The sequence below is a fragment of the Mirounga leonina genome, unplaced genomic scaffold, assembly GCF_011800145.1.
Source record: "Mirounga leonina isolate KUSES-001 unplaced genomic scaffold, KU_Mleo_1.0 Mir_127, whole genome shotgun sequence".
NCBI lineage: Eukaryota > Metazoa > Chordata > Mammalia > Carnivora > Phocidae > Mirounga > Mirounga leonina.
Window position 1 is genome coordinate 63,216,755 of NW_023270316.1, and position 17,906 is coordinate 63,234,660.

The 17,906-nt window shown below is 37.6% G+C and overlaps 1 protein-coding gene across 2 annotated transcripts; it reads right to left on the reverse strand.

Moving 5' to 3' along the window:
• Nucleotides 1-1,540: 1,540 nt before the first annotated feature.
• On the reverse strand, nt 1,541-17,686 carry NHLRC3 (NHL repeat containing 3). 2 transcript variants are annotated; one of them, XM_035003497.1, is made up of 8 exons: nt 17,390-17,686; nt 16,792-16,944; nt 16,341-16,488; nt 13,754-13,954; nt 11,648-11,739; nt 8,481-8,593; nt 7,517-7,714; nt 1,541-2,571 (listed from the first exon to the last, which is right to left on the reverse strand). In XM_035003497.1, the coding sequence occupies exons 1-8, from the start codon at nt 17,471-17,473 to the stop codon at nt 2,496-2,498; spliced, it is 1,065 nt and encodes a 354-aa protein (XP_034859388.1). In that variant the 5' UTR covers nt 17,474-17,686; the 3' UTR covers nt 1,541-2,495. The 2 variants fall into 2 exon arrangements, with proteins under 2 accessions (XP_034859388.1, XP_034859389.1); XM_035003498.1 differs by lacking the exon at nt 1,541-2,571 and having other exon boundaries at nt 5,418-7,714.
• Between the last annotated feature and the right edge of the window lie 220 nt (nt 17,687-17,906).

The following is a 17,906-nucleotide window of genomic DNA, read 5'->3' on the forward strand; positions in this document are numbered from 1 at the left end:
ATGTAATAATTCAACATTACCAGTAATGAAGCTGTGATTGCATTTTATTGCCTTCCAACCTGATTTTTAGGATGTCTGAAACAATACTGCGAATACCTCTGTGGGACGCATAAAAAATCTACATGAGACAAGTTTGCATTGAAACATGAGCTGCTGCATGTGAAAATGGTTTCTCTTAAGGAAAAAAAAAGACAGAAAAGCAGAGATGTTCCTAGAGATGAACTGGTAAAATAAATAAGTACACACATACATAAATACTTAAAGCTTTGTAAGAATCATTTTCCTTCGTTCTTCACAGACTAACTTCACTTTCATTTGGAAAATATTTAACAAAAGATTCAACAATTTAGTATTTCGATGTGCATGATAACTTTTAATCTTCGAGTTAGGTGGAATTATTAGAAACACTGCCAAAAGGTCACACTACAAAGAAAGCAAATCATACAAATGAACAAGGAAATGGAGTAAAAACAAATTGTTGGTCATTATTATGAAAACCTAGTCACCTGCTATGTTGTCTAATACAGTAGCCAATAGCCACATGTAACAATTTAAATTTAATTAATTAAAAATAAAGCTGAAAATTCAGTTCCTTAGACACACAACCTACATTTCAAGTGCTCAATGGCCCATGTTGGACAGCAGAAATTCAGAACATTACCACCGTCATTTCTATCAAACCCTGACAAAGACTGTGCATCCAATCAGTGGTATATACACCAAATAAGAATACTTAATATTTATTGATCTACTGGCTTAAAGACCCTATCCTTTCCTCACACCTTCCTTGATTACATTTAAAAAAGTTTGTGTTTTTTTATTGTTGTTGAAGGTATATTGTTTCATTTCACCTATAAAGATCCATGCATCTATTTCATTTTATCAGATGAAAATTAACTATGCACATTTCTTTCTTTGCTATGGCTACAAGAAATCTCAGAAGTAAGTTAATGCTTAATTGCCATAACTATTAATCCAGGTTTTGGATAAATGTATTTTCACACTGCTCTATGCAATTTTTGACATTACTCTGTTTTAATGTATTTTATTTATTTATTTATTTTTTAATTTTTTTTAATATTTTTTTTTAAAGATTTTATTTATTTGAGAGAGAGAGAATGTGAGAGAGCGAGTCATGAGAGAGGGGAGGGTCAGAGGGAGAAGCAGACTCCCTGCCGAGCAGGGAGCCTGATGTGGGACTCGATCCAGGGACTCCAGGATCATGACCTGAGCTGAAGGCAGTCGCTTAACCAACTGAGCCATCCAGGCGCCCTATTTTTATGCATTTTAGAAATTTTATTGTAAAGAGGCTTAAATTCCTTTTGGAAATGGGTGGAACATAATTAATTGATAAATTCTACATAATGACACTCTACTGCCCTCTTTCTTTCGAGAATAGAAGTTCCAAGCAAGAAATTATTACCAAGTAAATTTTTCCAACAATAACCATAAGAAAAAAACCTGTAATTAATCAACATATTGTACACACCAGTGCTAAAAGCCATTATAAAATTAAGTAGTGATTCTTAATAAAATTCTGAGATTAAAAAAAACTACTTAAATATGAAAATTACCAAAACTCAATAGCAAATATCGTATTAATTGGCAAAGTACCAATTATTTCCATTAAAATCAGAAATAGGATAAAGATACTTGATATCACTACAATCATTTAACATTGTTTTGAACAATGTAGCTAATGCATTAAAATTTTAAAAATCAAACAAGCAATAGATAATTGGAAGATGTACAGTTACCTTTATTTTCAGAGTGGTATACCTAGAAAATCTGAATATCTATAATAGATAATTAAAATTAGTAAGAGTTTATTAAGGTGAATAGAAATCACATACATAAAAAGAACTGATACCTTTTCTCTATGCCACCAAAAAGTAATTTGAAATGGGGGAAAAAGGGGCACCTGGGTGGCTCAGTCGGTTAAGCATCCAACTCTTGATTTCGGCTCAGGCCATGATTCCAGGGTCATGAGATTGAGCACCAAGTTAGGCTCTGCGCTGAATGCAGAGCGTCTCTCCCTCTTCCTACCCACCCCCTACCCCCTTCCGTGCTCTCTCTCTCTCAAAAAGGGGGCAGGGGAATCCTACCCTAATAGCTACAATTAATAAATGCAAAGGATAAATTTGACACAGGAACCTAAACGTGGCTCAAAAGACATGCACAGAATCTAAATTGAAAAAAAAAAACAATAAAATTTTATCAAAGGACATAAAATAAGACATAAAAGCAGAGTAACTTATTTTCCTGGATATAGACTCTTAAAATTATAAAAAATATCCATCCCAAACTAATGCAGATTAATTTAATATTGAATTTGTTAGGAATGTTTATCTGTAAGAAGACGCCCAACAAAAACAGTGGCTTAAAGTAACTAAAACATTCAACTATCTCGCATAAAATATCTGGAGAAAGGGATTACCAGGTCAGTAGAGTGGTTCCCCAATCATAAAAACCCAGCTTCCTTCTATCGGCCTTCTTTAAGAACGTTGGATTTGTTGCTTTATAGTACCATGATGACTGCTGCAACTCCTGGCATCACACTCAAGTTCAAGTCTGGCAAGAAGGGAGAAGGCAGTGGTGCTAAGTATGCCTACCTTTTTTTTTTTTTTTAATAAAAAAAGCAAATGATTCTCCAGAAATCTCCCAGTAGGCTTCCGTTTACATTGCATTGGCCAGAATCACATCATGTGACTACCCCTAGATGCTAGTTAAGCTGAGAAAGCAAGCACCTCATTCTTCCAGTCTTCGAGGTGGTATATAAGATAAGGAAAAAAGTTGAATGGGTGTTTATTTAGCCAACCAGGTGTTAAATTTACCACAAATTCTAGTCAGAATCTCCCTTTTTTCATTCAAACTGTTCTGTTTTCCGAAGTAGAATGTATATTCCAGAAAAGGAGTCTTTACCTTGCTCACCACCATATTCCTGGTATCTAACATGTAGTTATCTGTTGGATGACTAAATAGCTTTAGTGCGAACTGAAAATATCTCTGCTTTTTAAAAGTGGCCATTTCTAAATGATAGATGACTTAGTGTATGACAACTATACCTTTAGTTCTCAATAGTGGGACTAAACTGAATCATACAATGGGGAAGGTCATCTGGTCTCACCATCTTCCCAGAGTAAGAATTTCAGCCCAAAGGTGGCACGGCTGCCCATCTCTGGCTTAGATACCACAAAAAAGGCGTGGTGAGTGCTTACTGTGTGTCAGGGCCTAGGTGTAATGTTCTACATGCACGATTTCATTTCTATTCACAATGATCCCATGAGGAAAATACTATCATTTCCATTTCACAAAAGAGAAAAATGAGGCAGTCTCAGATTTCCGCAAGTAAGCGGCAGGGCCTGGATCAGAACCTCAGTCAACCTAACTCTAGATTTCAAGTTCTGACTCACTGAACCTTACCACTGTGAATATGAACACAGTATCAGGCTAAATAAAAGCTGCTACACAGCTCTTTGCTAGAATGTTCTTTCATTAAGCTGGACAAACTGGCCACACTGTTATTTCTACTCATTATCTTCATTCTGGAGGAAAGCTCAATGTTCATGCTATTATATGATCACCCTTTGAAGGTCTCAGAATTATGTCCAAACACCATGTTATTTGGTCAACTGTTTTTGGATTAGAATCTATTTGTAGGATTCTCTCTTAAAGGTAGCATCCAAAAAGAAATTACACCACAAATCTGTTTACCAGGGTCAGACTATTGTAGGGGTTAAAAACAGGCTGCCCCAAGATGGGCCACTTTGGCATAAATTACATACAAGCAGAATTAAATCATAACAATATCCTTCCATTGTTTACAATGGAAGAAACTAAAGTTTCAAAAGGGCTATTTTTCATTACTCAAATTCCACTCAGTTCTTACATACAAAGGTACTATCTACATGTCATTAAATGTCTAAAGGATTAACTTACCCTATAAACTCATGGATTCTATGGCTAAGGTGTCTGATGGAAAAATTACTTGGCCTCTCCATAAATAATCAATTTTTTTATTTATAAGAGAGTCAGCAACCACAAGGCAAAATTGTTTAAAACAAACAAAAAAAATCTGGTAAGGAAAAAAGGAATAATTCTCTGTTAATATGAACGCATTTTCTATTGTACTAAACTCATATTCAAGTTATAGTTTAAAACGAATTATTCACCTCCGGCTGTTAGTTTGGCTTTTATTGAAAAGTTGTTTTTTTTAAACATGGAAATGTCCAATTAAACAGTAAAAATTTCCAATAACCCTTGGAAAATATGTCACCTATAAGCTAATTTCCTCAAGATATGTAAGCTAAAGAAAAAGAAGAAAAATTAAAAGTATGGTTAACTTCAATTTTTTAAAAAAATCAAAGTATAAAGAAGGCCCACAGCTGGGTTCAAGAAATGCTCATAAGCGAGACTCTACTGCCCTCTTTTGTATCAAGAATGTAACGCAACGCAAGTGCCAAATAGGGCAACTCCCCCAGGATGAAGTGAAAGGAAATGGGTTTGCTGGGCTTCTTTTCCCAGATGGATGGGCAGCTACCAAGGCAGAGAACACTTGCCTAAGTGCCTTCACACGTTTGTTGTTTCATTTTTGTTGAATAAATGAATCAGTATTACTCTGACTTTTCTAAAGAGTTTTTTTATTTGATTATTGCTGAAATTTTAGAGTCAAGAGTAAAATAAAGTCATATATTCAAGTTTGTTTTTTGTTTTTTTGTTTTTTTTTAATGATTCTAATGGATTTGGTGAGTCAAAGGAGCAAAAATCTGACAGTTTCCAGTTGTCCCGTGGGCTCTCCAATCTATCCTGCTTTCAAATCCAGTGTTTAAAACCAACAAAGGCGAACAAAAGTTGGGACTTGAGTGCCTTTATTTAGCCTGACAGCCACATCGCTTGAAGCAATCTTTTAATCTGTTAAGTGATCTAAGCACAAATTATATGGGTCTTCTTAGTTTACCATCAGAATGCGCACAGGTTTTCTCTGAGGACACAAACATTCCATTGCAGAGACCCGATGTCACAGTGGAGGTTAGGGAGGATACCTCCAGCCTTCCTTTGGTTTTCTAATTTAGAAGCCACCCCACCCCCACCCCACCACACACACCTCCTAATAGATCTAGAAAGTAGGGGCATAAAGAGGTTCCATTTCCAATGCAAAAATATATGGAGTTAGCTAGTATCACTAGTATTTGTACCCCCCCCCCCCCATCTCAGCCAGGCTGTTTTCGTTTGGACTTCTGAGCGACCTCTAACAAAATGCGCTTCAGCTTACACTTCACATGCGTATGAAGGAGGATATTCTCACAGAGCAAACCTGTGATTTCAGGATTGCTGAAATTCTTCAGTGGAGTAAGAAGTTATAAACTGCTTTTGTAACAATAAAATCAAACATTAAAATCGAGAGCCAGATGATATTGTCTTTTCTTTCCAAAAATTTAATTTGTATCTTTTAAATGACAATAAGACATTTTCTCAAATCATTTAATCAATTAATCCAAAGGAAAAAAGTGAAATACTATGATTACAGCGATGCTAATAGACACTTCTAGCAAGACATATGGCAACAAAATTCTCAACAAGTTTTATAAGAATCTGGTATAAAATAAAGTTAAATATAACATTTTTAAAAGAACAAGATCAGTTTAACTAACCTGCATTCCTAAGAGACATTTGCACTTCTTGTCCTGGCTTAAAAACAAAACAAAACAAAACCCTCAAATCACTTTCTTTTTATACAAATAAATTTACTATATTGGCTAAGCTGCATAAAGTTCATGAGGATAAGTTCTGAAAAAAGCAATAAACGCAAAATTAAGGCAAACTTGATGGTTGATATCAGGTAAATAGCACATTTAGAAGGATTTTTGTTAAGAATTTCTGCCTTTAAAGTACTCGAAACTATTTATTTCAGAAGGTACATTTGTATCTGTCATACATCTGATCCTTATAGCATTCCTGGAGGGAGGAATTTTTACTAAAGAGAAAAAACTAAGAAAAACTCATTTAAGATCATACAGCTTGATCAGTGGCATGAACACACTTATCAAGGGCCTTGGAACACGGAAGTTTCCTGTTGGTCGATTTACCTTCCTAACTGCATCAAGATATGATCCAAGCATCAAAATAGTTTGAATTCCCTGAGGTCTACAAAACAGACTGCAGCCATAATGCGTGATGAGAAGTCAGCTCAGGATTTCTCACATGCTACATGATTTGCAGGGCAAGACTAGAATAAAGAAGGAGATGGATACAAGAAAAGGGGAGGAATGACCTGAAAGATCATCATATGGCCAGGTTCAACCAAAACCCAGAATAAACTAGAACTGAAAAGAAGGGGAAGCAAATATTAAAACCAAAGGGGCAGAGAGGCCTAGAAAGGTAAGAAATTATTCACCTTAATAGTGCAAAGTGTTCAGTACACATCCCCATATAAATAATTCTAAAACTTCTTTGAGGTAGACAGATGTTAGGAACGAACGGAGTACATGTTTAACAAAAAGAAAAAAGAAAGAAAAGAAAGGAAAGAGGCCCTGAAGAGAGGCCCCAACTTTTAATGTTACCTTTAATAAAAAAAAAACATTGCAGTTAGTACTTGTAAAGATCCCTTTCAGTAAAGTACTTAAATGCCTGTTGTTTTATTCCTACACTGAGAGGTTGAGATTAAGTATTTTACAGCTAAAGGACCCAAACCAAGATGGGCTTTTAAAAGAAAGCCTACCAAAGCTCCCAGCAAGTTTGTAACTTTTTACCACTTGTCCACTTGGACCACCTTGTTTTCCCCTTTCAGTTTCTCAAGTTGGAGCTCAAGTTGACTTTCCTGGCAAAACCTCCCGGATTCCCTCAGTCAGAAGTAATGCTCCGACTTCCAAAAGTCCTGCTACACTTAAGCCTTGCTGTCACTGTGTTGTATCAGTTTGCACACTTGTCTCCCCAGTGGACTACAAGCTCCTGAAAAGGCACACAAAGATAAACCTGCTTCTTCATCTCTGAATCTTTAGGAGCTGGCATCCTATGGGTACTCATTAATCAAGAGCCCATCTGACTTGATCTCTCAAAATGTACATTTTATATAAGGTGAACAAATTAGAGCTTTGTAGTTCTTCTCATAAAATTCAATATATCCTGCAAAACTCATTTTTATTCCTTTCCCTCTTCCTCCCAGGGAAAATTAGTTTACCAGAGCAAATACCCAGGTTACAACCTTAGTCCCTCTTTCCAACCCCATTTTTTAAATATTACATTTCCTTTGTTAAAATATTCTAATGCACTTACAAGTAAAACTAAGTCACAAGAAGAGAAACAAAACATATGGTTTTTCATGATATAAAAACAATTTTTTCTCATCACCAGGTCACAGAAAAATAAAGAAACACATTCTTATGCTTGAACATTATTTGTAAGGGCTTAACAATGAATTTGAGAATCTGAACTTCCACTTGAAAGATCTCCACAAAGGAAACATTACGAACCGAATGAAGGAAAATAGCTATTCATAGGGACATATTTTTGTACTTGCTTTGCTCCAATTTCTGCTACATAGATTGCTCCAGTCTTCCCACTGACATCCAAGAGATGAGGTAAAACTTGATCTGCTAGCTGGATCGTGCCGATTACAGAACAGTTACCGATGCTTCCCACTGGGGGCGCTGCCACCAGTAAGAGCCTGCTAAGGTTCAGCTGGGCTACAATCACGTACTTTCCGTCGGGAGTAAATCTAAGGAGAAAGACATTTTACAGAATAAATGTATGCAAAATTAGTATAAATGTTGACTTTCTCAACGTTTTTATCTCCTATGACGCTAAACAACAACAGACACCTCTACTTGCTGAAGGATGCCCTCAAGAAGAATTTAAAATTTGTCTAACTCTGTTGATGAGGGAATAGATTTGCGATGGTAAACATAGCCAAAGATGAGTTTCAACAAACAAAAATAATATGCGAGTACCACACAAAATGAAACTAATGGAAAGTCGGTGCTAGGCTGACACTATAGACTCAAGACTTCTATTTTCGTTCTGCGTTTAAAAATTCATCACATGTATCCCGAGGGTGAAGGCTATAGGAGGTCCAGCATATGTTATCTCTGAGACCCGGATCCCACAGTGCACGGGGAGTTTAACTGCTTTCGCTCTGCTTGGGATTTAAAATACCATTATGTGTTCTCTGCATACTTGGTTCTGTCCCCTTTTCACCTGTTGAAAATTAATAATATTTTAAACTTTCAGCTAGCTCTTCAGAGAAACGAACATAAACCAAATAAAACAAGCATTTTTTTTTCTTTCAAGATTTTATTTAAATTGTATTTAGTTAACACATAGTGTAGTATTAGTTTCTGGGGGAGAATTCAGTGATCCATCACTTGCATATAACACCCAATGCTCATCACAGCAAGTGCCCTCCTTAATGCCCATCACCCACTTAGCCCATCCCCCACCCACCTAATAAAACGAGCATTTTAAAAGAAAAAGAAAAAAATCACCTGACTGAAGAAGGTCCCTCTTCTGTGAAACAATTATTCCATGCTCCTAACCACTCCCCGGTGTCTTTATCAAATACTTGAATTCTTTTATTTCCTCGGTCAGCAACCCACACCTGAGAAACCAAAAAAATGATTCTAGGAAAAGATCTACATCATAATAAGAAAACAGAAGGGGAAGAGGGAGGTATGAATGTTTATTTCCATTAGTTTCACATGCATCACCTCATTTAGTACTTAGAGGACCCCAAAGAAGAAGTTATTAAAAAGCCCTATCTTCAGACACGAAATTAAAGTTCGAAGTGAGCTTACAGTGGGAGAGCCACTTATGGCCATCTGTCTTAACCCAAAGCCCATACATAACACTCTATTCTATTAAACATTTGAATAACTAAAAAAACTGGAGTCTTCTGTTGTGATGCAGAGGATTAGCACAGTACTGAGAAGCAAGAGAATTCATTCATTCCTCCAACAGGCATTGTCTGTCCTGCTGAGTTCTGCCAACCTGTCAGTCCCTGGGTTAGGTTAGAAGACAAAGACAAAGAAATGCAGCCTAGTTCCTCAGGAGCTCAGGCTGGGGGTAGCCACGTATTCATTCCTATTGCACTATCACTAAACATCTACCTGCTAGTTACCAAAGAATGTCCAAAGCGCCAAACCACCGAAAGAGGATGCTTAAAAGATTTTAGTAGCATCTCAAGAATGACAGTAGACTAACAACAGGTTTAATTTAATTTTGCTATAGGCTGGAATGAGTTATTAAGGAAAACTGTTGTAATAAAACAGAAAATAGATTCACTCCAAATGACATTTCATGTACTATATTTAATATATGCAACCTATGGCATACATACAGTGAAATGATTTTATGACATGAGGCTAGGATTGTAGAGGGGTATGTAAGAATGGACTGGAAGTGTGGGCCAGCCCTGCTGACCTCTACCTCCTCCTTTCAGGATCATTGGATTTCTTGAGTTTGTGGATTCCGGCACTATTTCTTCAGGGTAACCCTGACAATGTATCCGTCAATGCCTGTGAGTTTTAATAGCCACTAAGTTCATCTATAATAAGAAACAAATACAGACTCATTGTATCATTTTAGAAAGGTTGTTGATCCCTAAGTAAGGTAATTTCTCAAGACCCTTTCCTGATTCATGATTCTTTAGTAAGGATGAAGAATTTGGGACTACTGCCTTAGATGAGTGACCAAGGAAGAAATATAGTTTAGACTCTAGGATTGAATATTTTAGATTGTTAACATTATCTTCCCTACTGAACAAATCTTGATTATGAGAAACCTTGTTTAAGAAACAATAGCAGGGGCGCCTGGGTGGCCCATTTGGTTAAGCCCCCGACTTGAGATTTCAGCTCAGGTCATGATCCACAGGGTTGTGAGATTGAACCCTGGGTCAGGCTCTGCACTCAGCAGGGAGTCTGCTTGAGATTCTCTCTCTCCCTCTCCCTCTGTCCCTACCCCAACCTGCACATGTGCACGTGCATGCACTTTCTCTCTCAATCTCTTTCTCTCTCAAATAAATAAATCTTAAAAATGAAAAAACAAAAAAACCAGCAGCAAGTTCAGCTCTGGAGCTAATTAACTTTTCCTATAGGGTTGGGGTGATGACTAAATGAGTTAATCATGTAAAATGCTCTGAATGGCATTGACTGTTGTTAAAACACAAGTGTGTGGAAATGAATACCCTCATTTTTCATCATTCTGTAATGCCAGAGTATCCCCATCAAATGTTCTCCAAGCTTTCTCAAAAGGGCACTTATCACCACAGAGAATTCACCTGGGTCTAGGTCTTGCCTGCTCCGAAACTTGATCTTATTCTTATTCATTGAAGGAAGTAGTTAAACGGGCTCACAAGGGTAATGTATTTAAAACCAGAATTCCAACTTTCAAGCTCCCCATTTACAAACAAAACTCACAGGTTCAGTTATCTTCCTATCTACAATGCGAAATACTTGCAGATTTTATTATCAAAACATTCTCACTTTGTCTACATAGGAAGCCAAATCACAATCAAAAGGTTGTCTGCTGAACATAGAATCAGAAGTAGAAATGGATTAAATTTCTAACAGTATGAAGCCAAGATAGTCTGATGCATCCATCCTGCAAGACATTTAGTCATTTAACAGTTACTCATACGATGACTACTACATGCCAGGCACTGAGATACAAAGCCAAAGAGATTCAGTATATGCCCTCATACAGCCTACACTCTTCAAGGAGACGACTGATCATATTATAGTGTGATAATTACTATAACAGGAAAGTATAGGCTACTATAGGAAAACAGAAGGGGAAACTAATATAAAACATTTTGGGTGTTTGGTCATAGGAAAGTAACCCCAAAGCAGTGATATATATGCTTAAAGGTGGATAAAAGCAAAAGAGGTAGCAGTGGATAGGGTGGGGAAAAAGAAATGGGTTGAAAAGCGTCAGTTAAGGGTGCCTGGGTGGCTCGGTTGGTTGGGCAACTGCCTCTGGCTCAGGTCATGATCCTGGAGTCCTGGGATCAAGCCCCGCATCGGGCTCCTGGCTCAGCAGGGAGCCTGCTTCTCCCTCTGAGCCTCTCCCCTCTCATGCTCTCTCTCTCAAATAAATAAAATCTTAAAAAAAAAAAAAAAAGAAAGAAATGCTTCAGTTAAAGTTTTCTGTTCCCCAGAGTGGAGCTAGTGAGAACAAAGTTGCCTGAGTGGCTCTTATTTTCAAGCCTCCAAGATTAATCTCTCCCATCTCCCTTTTGATCAACATATTCTAGAATTAATTTAATTCTAAAATTAAAAATATATTCAAACACTCCTAGTAGTTTTCTTAGTAGGAGGGCAACTCTTTCCTTTTTCAGGTAACTTAAGTTCTATTCCATTATTTGTTCCTTCTACCTTTAAGTGACACAGGAAATCTATTTTGTTCATTTCTAAATATTTGGGGAACTCTCTTCATTATAGGACCTGCACATTTATAAGAATATGTGGGTATACCCAGCCCCAGAGGAATTGCCCAGACACACCCAGATACACATAACCACAAACATTCATACATACTCAGATATCCAGACATACATGTGCACCAAGATCCATATACATAGAGGTCCATACGCCCACACACACACACACACACATTCAGACACACAGTGCCATACACAATGACAGTGTATTTTTACCCGACCAGATGAATCAACGGTAACACTGTGAGGTATGTTGAACTTAGCAGGCCCCGTTCCACGTTCTCCATGCAGCCAAAGCATCATGAAATCTGACAACGGCAAACATAGTTGGTCAGAGCAACATATAACTACCTTATACATCTGTGTGCTATATCTTATGTCTTAAGTTGCAAATAAACTATTTAATTATACCCCTAATTGATCAGGATTTCTTGGCTTTCTGTGTATATACCAGTTTGCCTAATTGTTATGCTTTACCCGCCCCCCCCCAAAAAATTGCTTTTGTTTCAAGCAATTTATCATCTTCTTTACTATCTCCACTTGAGTTTTTCATCACTCAAAACCACTGTGTGATTCATGTCAGTGTCTCCCTTCCCAACTATTCCGTTATTTGGTATTACCATTCCTGTGAACTTAAAAATTCACATTATGTTTTTATAGTCTGTCTCCCTTATTACCCCTATTGTAGGCTGAATTTTACCTCTACCCCAAAAGATATAACCAAGTCACAGGTACTTCTCTACTTGTGAATGTGACTTTATTGGTCATAGACTTTTGCAGATGTATGAAGTTAGGGATCTTGTGATGAGATAGATCCTAAATTCAGGTGGACCCTAAATCCAATGACTAGTGTTCTTGTAAGAGAAGGGAGAGGGAGATTTGAGACACAGAGACACACAGAAGGCGGCCATCTGAAGACAGTGGCAGAGACTGGAGATACGCTGCCACAAGCCAAGGAATGTCTAGAACCACGGGAAGCTGGAAGAGGCAAAGAGGGATTCTCCCCTAGTGCCATTAGAGGGAGCAGGGCTGGCCTTATACATTTCAGACTTCTGGATTCCAAAAGCATGAGAGAATAAATTTCTGTTTAAGCTATTCAGTCTGTGGCAATTTTTTATAGCATCCACAAGAAACCAATACACCTGTATTCAATCTGTCTCCTGAGTTTGGTTGTTTCTTTTGCAGTATTTTTTTGATTCTTGCTTTATCTGCACCACCTCCCTTTAACTATCACCACCAAACTTAGTTACTGGGTAATAAGTTGACCACATAACCTTCATGTAGGAGTTTATGCTCTGTCCAAATGACAGAGCTTACTGCAAATACATCCTGATACAGTATTGTGTCTTATAAAAACTCTGCTTCTATAACATCACTTTCCTACTAAAAAAACCCTCAGAAATTTTAAAAGCAAAATTATGGCTTCAAAATTCTTGGATAAGCCTTCAAGAACATCTCAAATCTTATTTTTTAACTCTTCCAGAATTACACCCTAAGCTCCCTTCCTAGAAGACTTGCTAATTACCTGTAGACCTTGTGTGATAGAGTCTTGTGAATGTTCCTCCCATCCATCTTCTCCTCCCACCAAAACCAGTTTAGTTCAAGAACCACTTGCTTTATGAATGCTTGCCCTACTTACCCAGTCAACAGTAATCTCTCCTTCTCCAAATCTTATTTTACTTTAACAATCAATACCATAGAGTAGCGTTTAGCAGTTTCATCTGAAATAGACCTGCACCTAGAATACTACTGAGGACATACAGCAATAAATACAATGAAACTTTAGCTGATCAATCAAACTGAAGGGTATCTCAGCTCTGGAATGCCAGGTTCCTAACCTTCTTTCTTAATTGGATAGGATAAACACTTATTTCTTCAGCCCACTATAAATTCCCAAACTGCCTCCAATTTAATTCAAAGGAATAAGCAAGCATATTATCAGAATCATTTATTACTGACCATCCCACACATCTCACTCGAGCCCTTTACACACAGCTTCATATATAGTACAATATACAATAGTTGTAGGGGCGCCTGGGTGGCTCAGTCAAGTCAGTTAAGCGTCCAACTACATTTCAGCTCAGGTCATGATCTCAAGGGTCGTGAGATGCAGCCCTATGTCAGGCTCCTTGCTGGGTGTGTAGTCTGCTGAAGATTGTCTCTCTCCCTCTCCCCCTGGCTCCCACCCCTGGAACGTATTCTCTCTCTCTTAAAAAAAATACACACACACACACTAGTTATAATATTACACCAAGTATTGAACAAATTAAACACATCCAACTTATTAAAAAGCATTCTTATGATACCACGCAAGCCATGTACCTTGGGACAATTTGATCAATCTGTTATTCAATCCTCCATCTCCATCCACAATGTAAATATCTCCTGTGTCATCTACATATAATTCTGCGGGATTATCAAATTGCAGGGGATTCAAACCAGTGCCTTTTTTGCCTGGGGTACCCAAGACTTGAACAAGATCACCAAAGGAATTGTATTTTTTAATAGTATGACCATAGGATCCTATAAAGAAAAACATGCACACGTCACAAATATAACCACTGTCCAAACATTCACGTTTTTCAAGTAAGCAGAGAGCAAGGATTTAATAGAATTTGACTGTAATAAAAAGTTAACAGGCTCAGATAATTAAATGCTGTATTTCACAAGCAATAGAGCTTCTTCATTAGTTACAACCAAATCTGTCATGAATTAAAGCTCAGGTACTCCAAAATAAGTAGATTCTAAATTCAAATAAGTAAAACCAACAAAACTGGCTCCTTATACAGAAGGCTCATGATGTTAAATTATAGGTACATCATTTTCTTTTGTAATCATAAGCATGACAGTACAACCTTGAATAAACATTCCTTGCAAAAAGAAATCCAGAAGGAACTGGAAAAGGAACTTACGTTTGAAAATCATTTCAGTCAATCATGTGCAGATCTCAAATTTTAGTAGGTCAACAAAAAAGTTCACTATAATACATATTTTTTTATTTTTTATTTTTTTTAAAGATTTTATTTATTTGACAGAGAGAGCGAGAGAGCACAAGCAGGCGGAACAGCAGAGGGAGAGGGAGAAGCAGGTTCCCTGCCAAGCAAGGAGCCCGATGCGGGGCTCGATCCCAGGACCCTGGAAACATGACCTGAGCCGAAGGCAGACGCTCAACCATCTGAGCCACCCAGGCGCCCCTAATACATATTTTTTTTAAACTACACTTTCTCATAGTAGAAACAAGTGCAAAACTCAACCCATTAACTTTTTTTCCTAAGAGAATAAATCTTTCCAAATCACTAGTATATTTTCTCACTTATATCAAGACTTCTTTGAATTAAAATTATCTTACAAGCAAAAATATAAAGTACGGTATTGATAATTAGGAAAAAAACATAATGCGGTTAACAGAAATCAACTTGAAGGCATACCAAGACCAAACTAACTGGTAGGCATGCCAAAAATAAATTGGATACACTGAACTCACTGGAAATAAAATTGTAACTTGCATTACAATTCTATCTTAAAAAACGTATTTATTGTTATACCTGATTTGAATGCTTGAGGTAATTTGTAGCAACAAGAGAACAAAATATTATTAAAGAAAGCAACCTTCAAAGTTTCTAAAGAGTAGGCAAAAGATATAAAACACCAGTATATAACATCGTTTTGTTTTGTTTTTAAGGCTCATTTACAGCCACATTTTTATTAAAGGGAATGTATTTCTTCAAAAAATGGGAAGGAATATAAAAAGTGTCTTCAGATCTGTGCATGAAAAAAACCCTTTAATGGAAAGAAGAGGTCATGTGTGTTTTGTTTTATTTCTGGGAGTCAACGAAGTATTTTATAAAAAATGATCACATGAATGGAATAAATTAATAAGTAAAGGCCTTTAACAGTGAGTCCTGGGGGAAAAAAAAGAAGTCAAAATAGTCATATTTCATTATAGCATTACAAGGAACTCAGAGGTATTCTCGATTTTTTGTTTAACCAAAATTTTATCATCCAAAATACATCCTGAAAGAAATGAAATCAGCTGCGGCTCAGAAATCTTTTGGGTTCTGAGAACAAACAGTAATGGCACTTCTAACAAAAACTGAGAGTTCATTAATTCCAAAATGGTATCTGAATTTGCCAGAAATGAAGAAACAGATGTCCTTCAAGCCATGAATGTAACTGGGCCAAAGACTGTCTTTATGATCCCATTCATTCCTGAGATCCTGCGATAATAATGCCAGGTCTTAAGCCACAAGAACATGCAAACAGCTATCTCTGAAAACATCCAGAGCTATAAATCCAACTGTGCCTACTTTGATTTGCAACACATTCTATCAAAAGTATTTGGTGGAAAGAAGATTTCAGACATGTTGCAGTAGGCAGGACTTCAGAAACATTAACACCAGGCGTCTCTGCAAATCTTGCATTTTGGGCAACAAAGCAGTTCTAGTTTCTTAGCACAATTTCTTTTGAAAATGAGCTGGTAAAGGAAAATAAGACAAGGACTCCATTCATTAACTTACAGAGATTGCCATTTTTGGGGCCATTAACTTACAGAGATTGCTATTTTGGGGGCTTCACAGAAGAGGTTTAAAATTTTAGCCTGGGAAGAGCAACTGATGCGTTAACAAACCATAGAAATGATTCCTGAAAGTATGGTCTCACAACCGATGCTTTAAAGAGGAAAAGTCCCTTGACAAGTTAAAGGAAAAACCATAATAATTATAGCCTCCTTGCTAAATATCTTGACTCTACAGAAGTACAGTATAGAGGTTTTTAGAAACAAGTGATTTCAAAAATAATTAAAGAAATTACAACTAGATTTAGCAACTCTTGATTTTAAAGCGTACAAGCAAGAACATGGGCAACAATATGATTTCTAGCAAGATAAGTGAATAGATATTACTACACATACCACTTCCTACATCCGTGATCCAGACAGACTGTTCATGTAGTGTACTGGCTGCAAATATACCATGAGGTGTGTCAACTGTGTAATTCCAGGATCGTAGGAAATATCCATCCTCTGTGAACACTAATACCTTTGGGATGTTATCCCCTCTCTGAAGGTATATAAAAATAACTGCTTAGATAGGATCAGTTTTTAGAAAGTAATCTTTATTTTGGTAGAGAGAAACAAAAATTAAAGGTTAATTGAGAAATTTAATGTTTAAAAAACGAGCTTCAAAACCTAACAATATTAATATCTACTACATTCAAAACCGAAGTATTTACTTAAAACCAACTCAAAAAAACTTCACAAATAGCATAATATAAACATACATGGTTACTTAGTACAGCAAAACAAGAAGAAATTGTTTCCTTTGTGTTCATAATTTTTTTTTTTTAATCCCAATTTTACTAACCTGGGCTATGTAAACCAATCCGCTGAGGGAGTCAATTGCAACACAAAATGTTGCTCCAGTAAAGTATTCTGAGTACTTCGGCCAACCCACATCCAGCCGGTAAGGGATTTCCTTGGTTCTCCAGGAAATTTGAAAAGCAAATTTCCTTAAAACCTTTAAAAAAATAATCAGAAGATTAAGAATCCGTTTACCCTCTGCGTTAAGAAAAGAAAAAAAAAAAAAAAAAAAGGCTTATTTTTAAAGCATGCCCTGACAGCTGACACAGAGGTGTTGAGACTGCTGGACAGAAATGATTCGGAAGAAATGGGTTTACAAGTCTAGAGACCAAAGTGATCACAATACAAATCCGCAAATTATTTGAAGATGTAGTGGGATCTGGGGAAAGAAAGAAAACAGGAAGATGGCGATGTATCATATACAAACTTTTTAACACCAAGAGACAAAACAAGACGTCGGCAGTTCCGCTCCCGGTGCAGCTTCTGAAAAGACAAGCTAAGTGCGGGCGCCAGGGCCCGCTACCTCCATCCCACGACAGCGGGTCGCCTCTCAGCGGTGCTATCCACACACCCAACAGACATTTCTTCCCTGCTCAACTCACCGGGGAGCCACAAAAACGCGAATGCAAAACCAGTAATGCAAGAAAGAAGCCAGCGCCGGCCAGGCAGACCCAGAATCTTGCCATGACGAAACGGTAGAGTCCGCAGGCGGCTGGGGGCCACCAGACAGCCTCAGCTCCACGCGGTTCGTCGCTGTACACGGCGTCGGCCCCACCTCGGAGCCGAAGTTCCTATCTCCAGTTCCGTCTCCCTGGACGTGCGGGGTTTGAGAACCGGACTCGGGTGATAGAAAATCAGAATTCGCGTAGCGGTTTCCTGGAGCGTTCCCGGGTCCACGCCCCCAGGTCACGTGGCTCGGGCTGACCGACTGACCACCCCTTTTCGCCCCTTGGGGCGGTCCACGCGGCGGACTTCTCCCGTCCGCCAAAAATAAGGGCATCCATAGATATGCCTTAACCACTTGACGTTCATTTTTTAAAAAAATTCAGATTGAAAAATCAGAGTCAAGCACACTCAAACCCAAAACATAGAGATGTGATCCTTAAAAGATGACTTTCA

Bases quoted from the DNA above. Each gene is read 5' to 3' on its own strand.
- NHLRC3 (XM_035003497.1), bottom strand. From the start codon at position 17,473: ATGGCAAGATTCTGGGTCTGCCTGGCCGGCGCTGGCTTCTTTCTTGCA. The intron at 16,489-16,791 runs GTTAGTAAAATT...ATATACCTTCAG, and splicing joins GATTGGTTTACATAGCCCAG to AGAGGGGATAACATCCCAAA. The intron at 8,594-11,647 runs GTAAAAATACAC...TTGGTTTCTCAG, and splicing joins CCGTTGATTCATCTGGTCGG to GTGTGGGTTGCTGACCGAGG.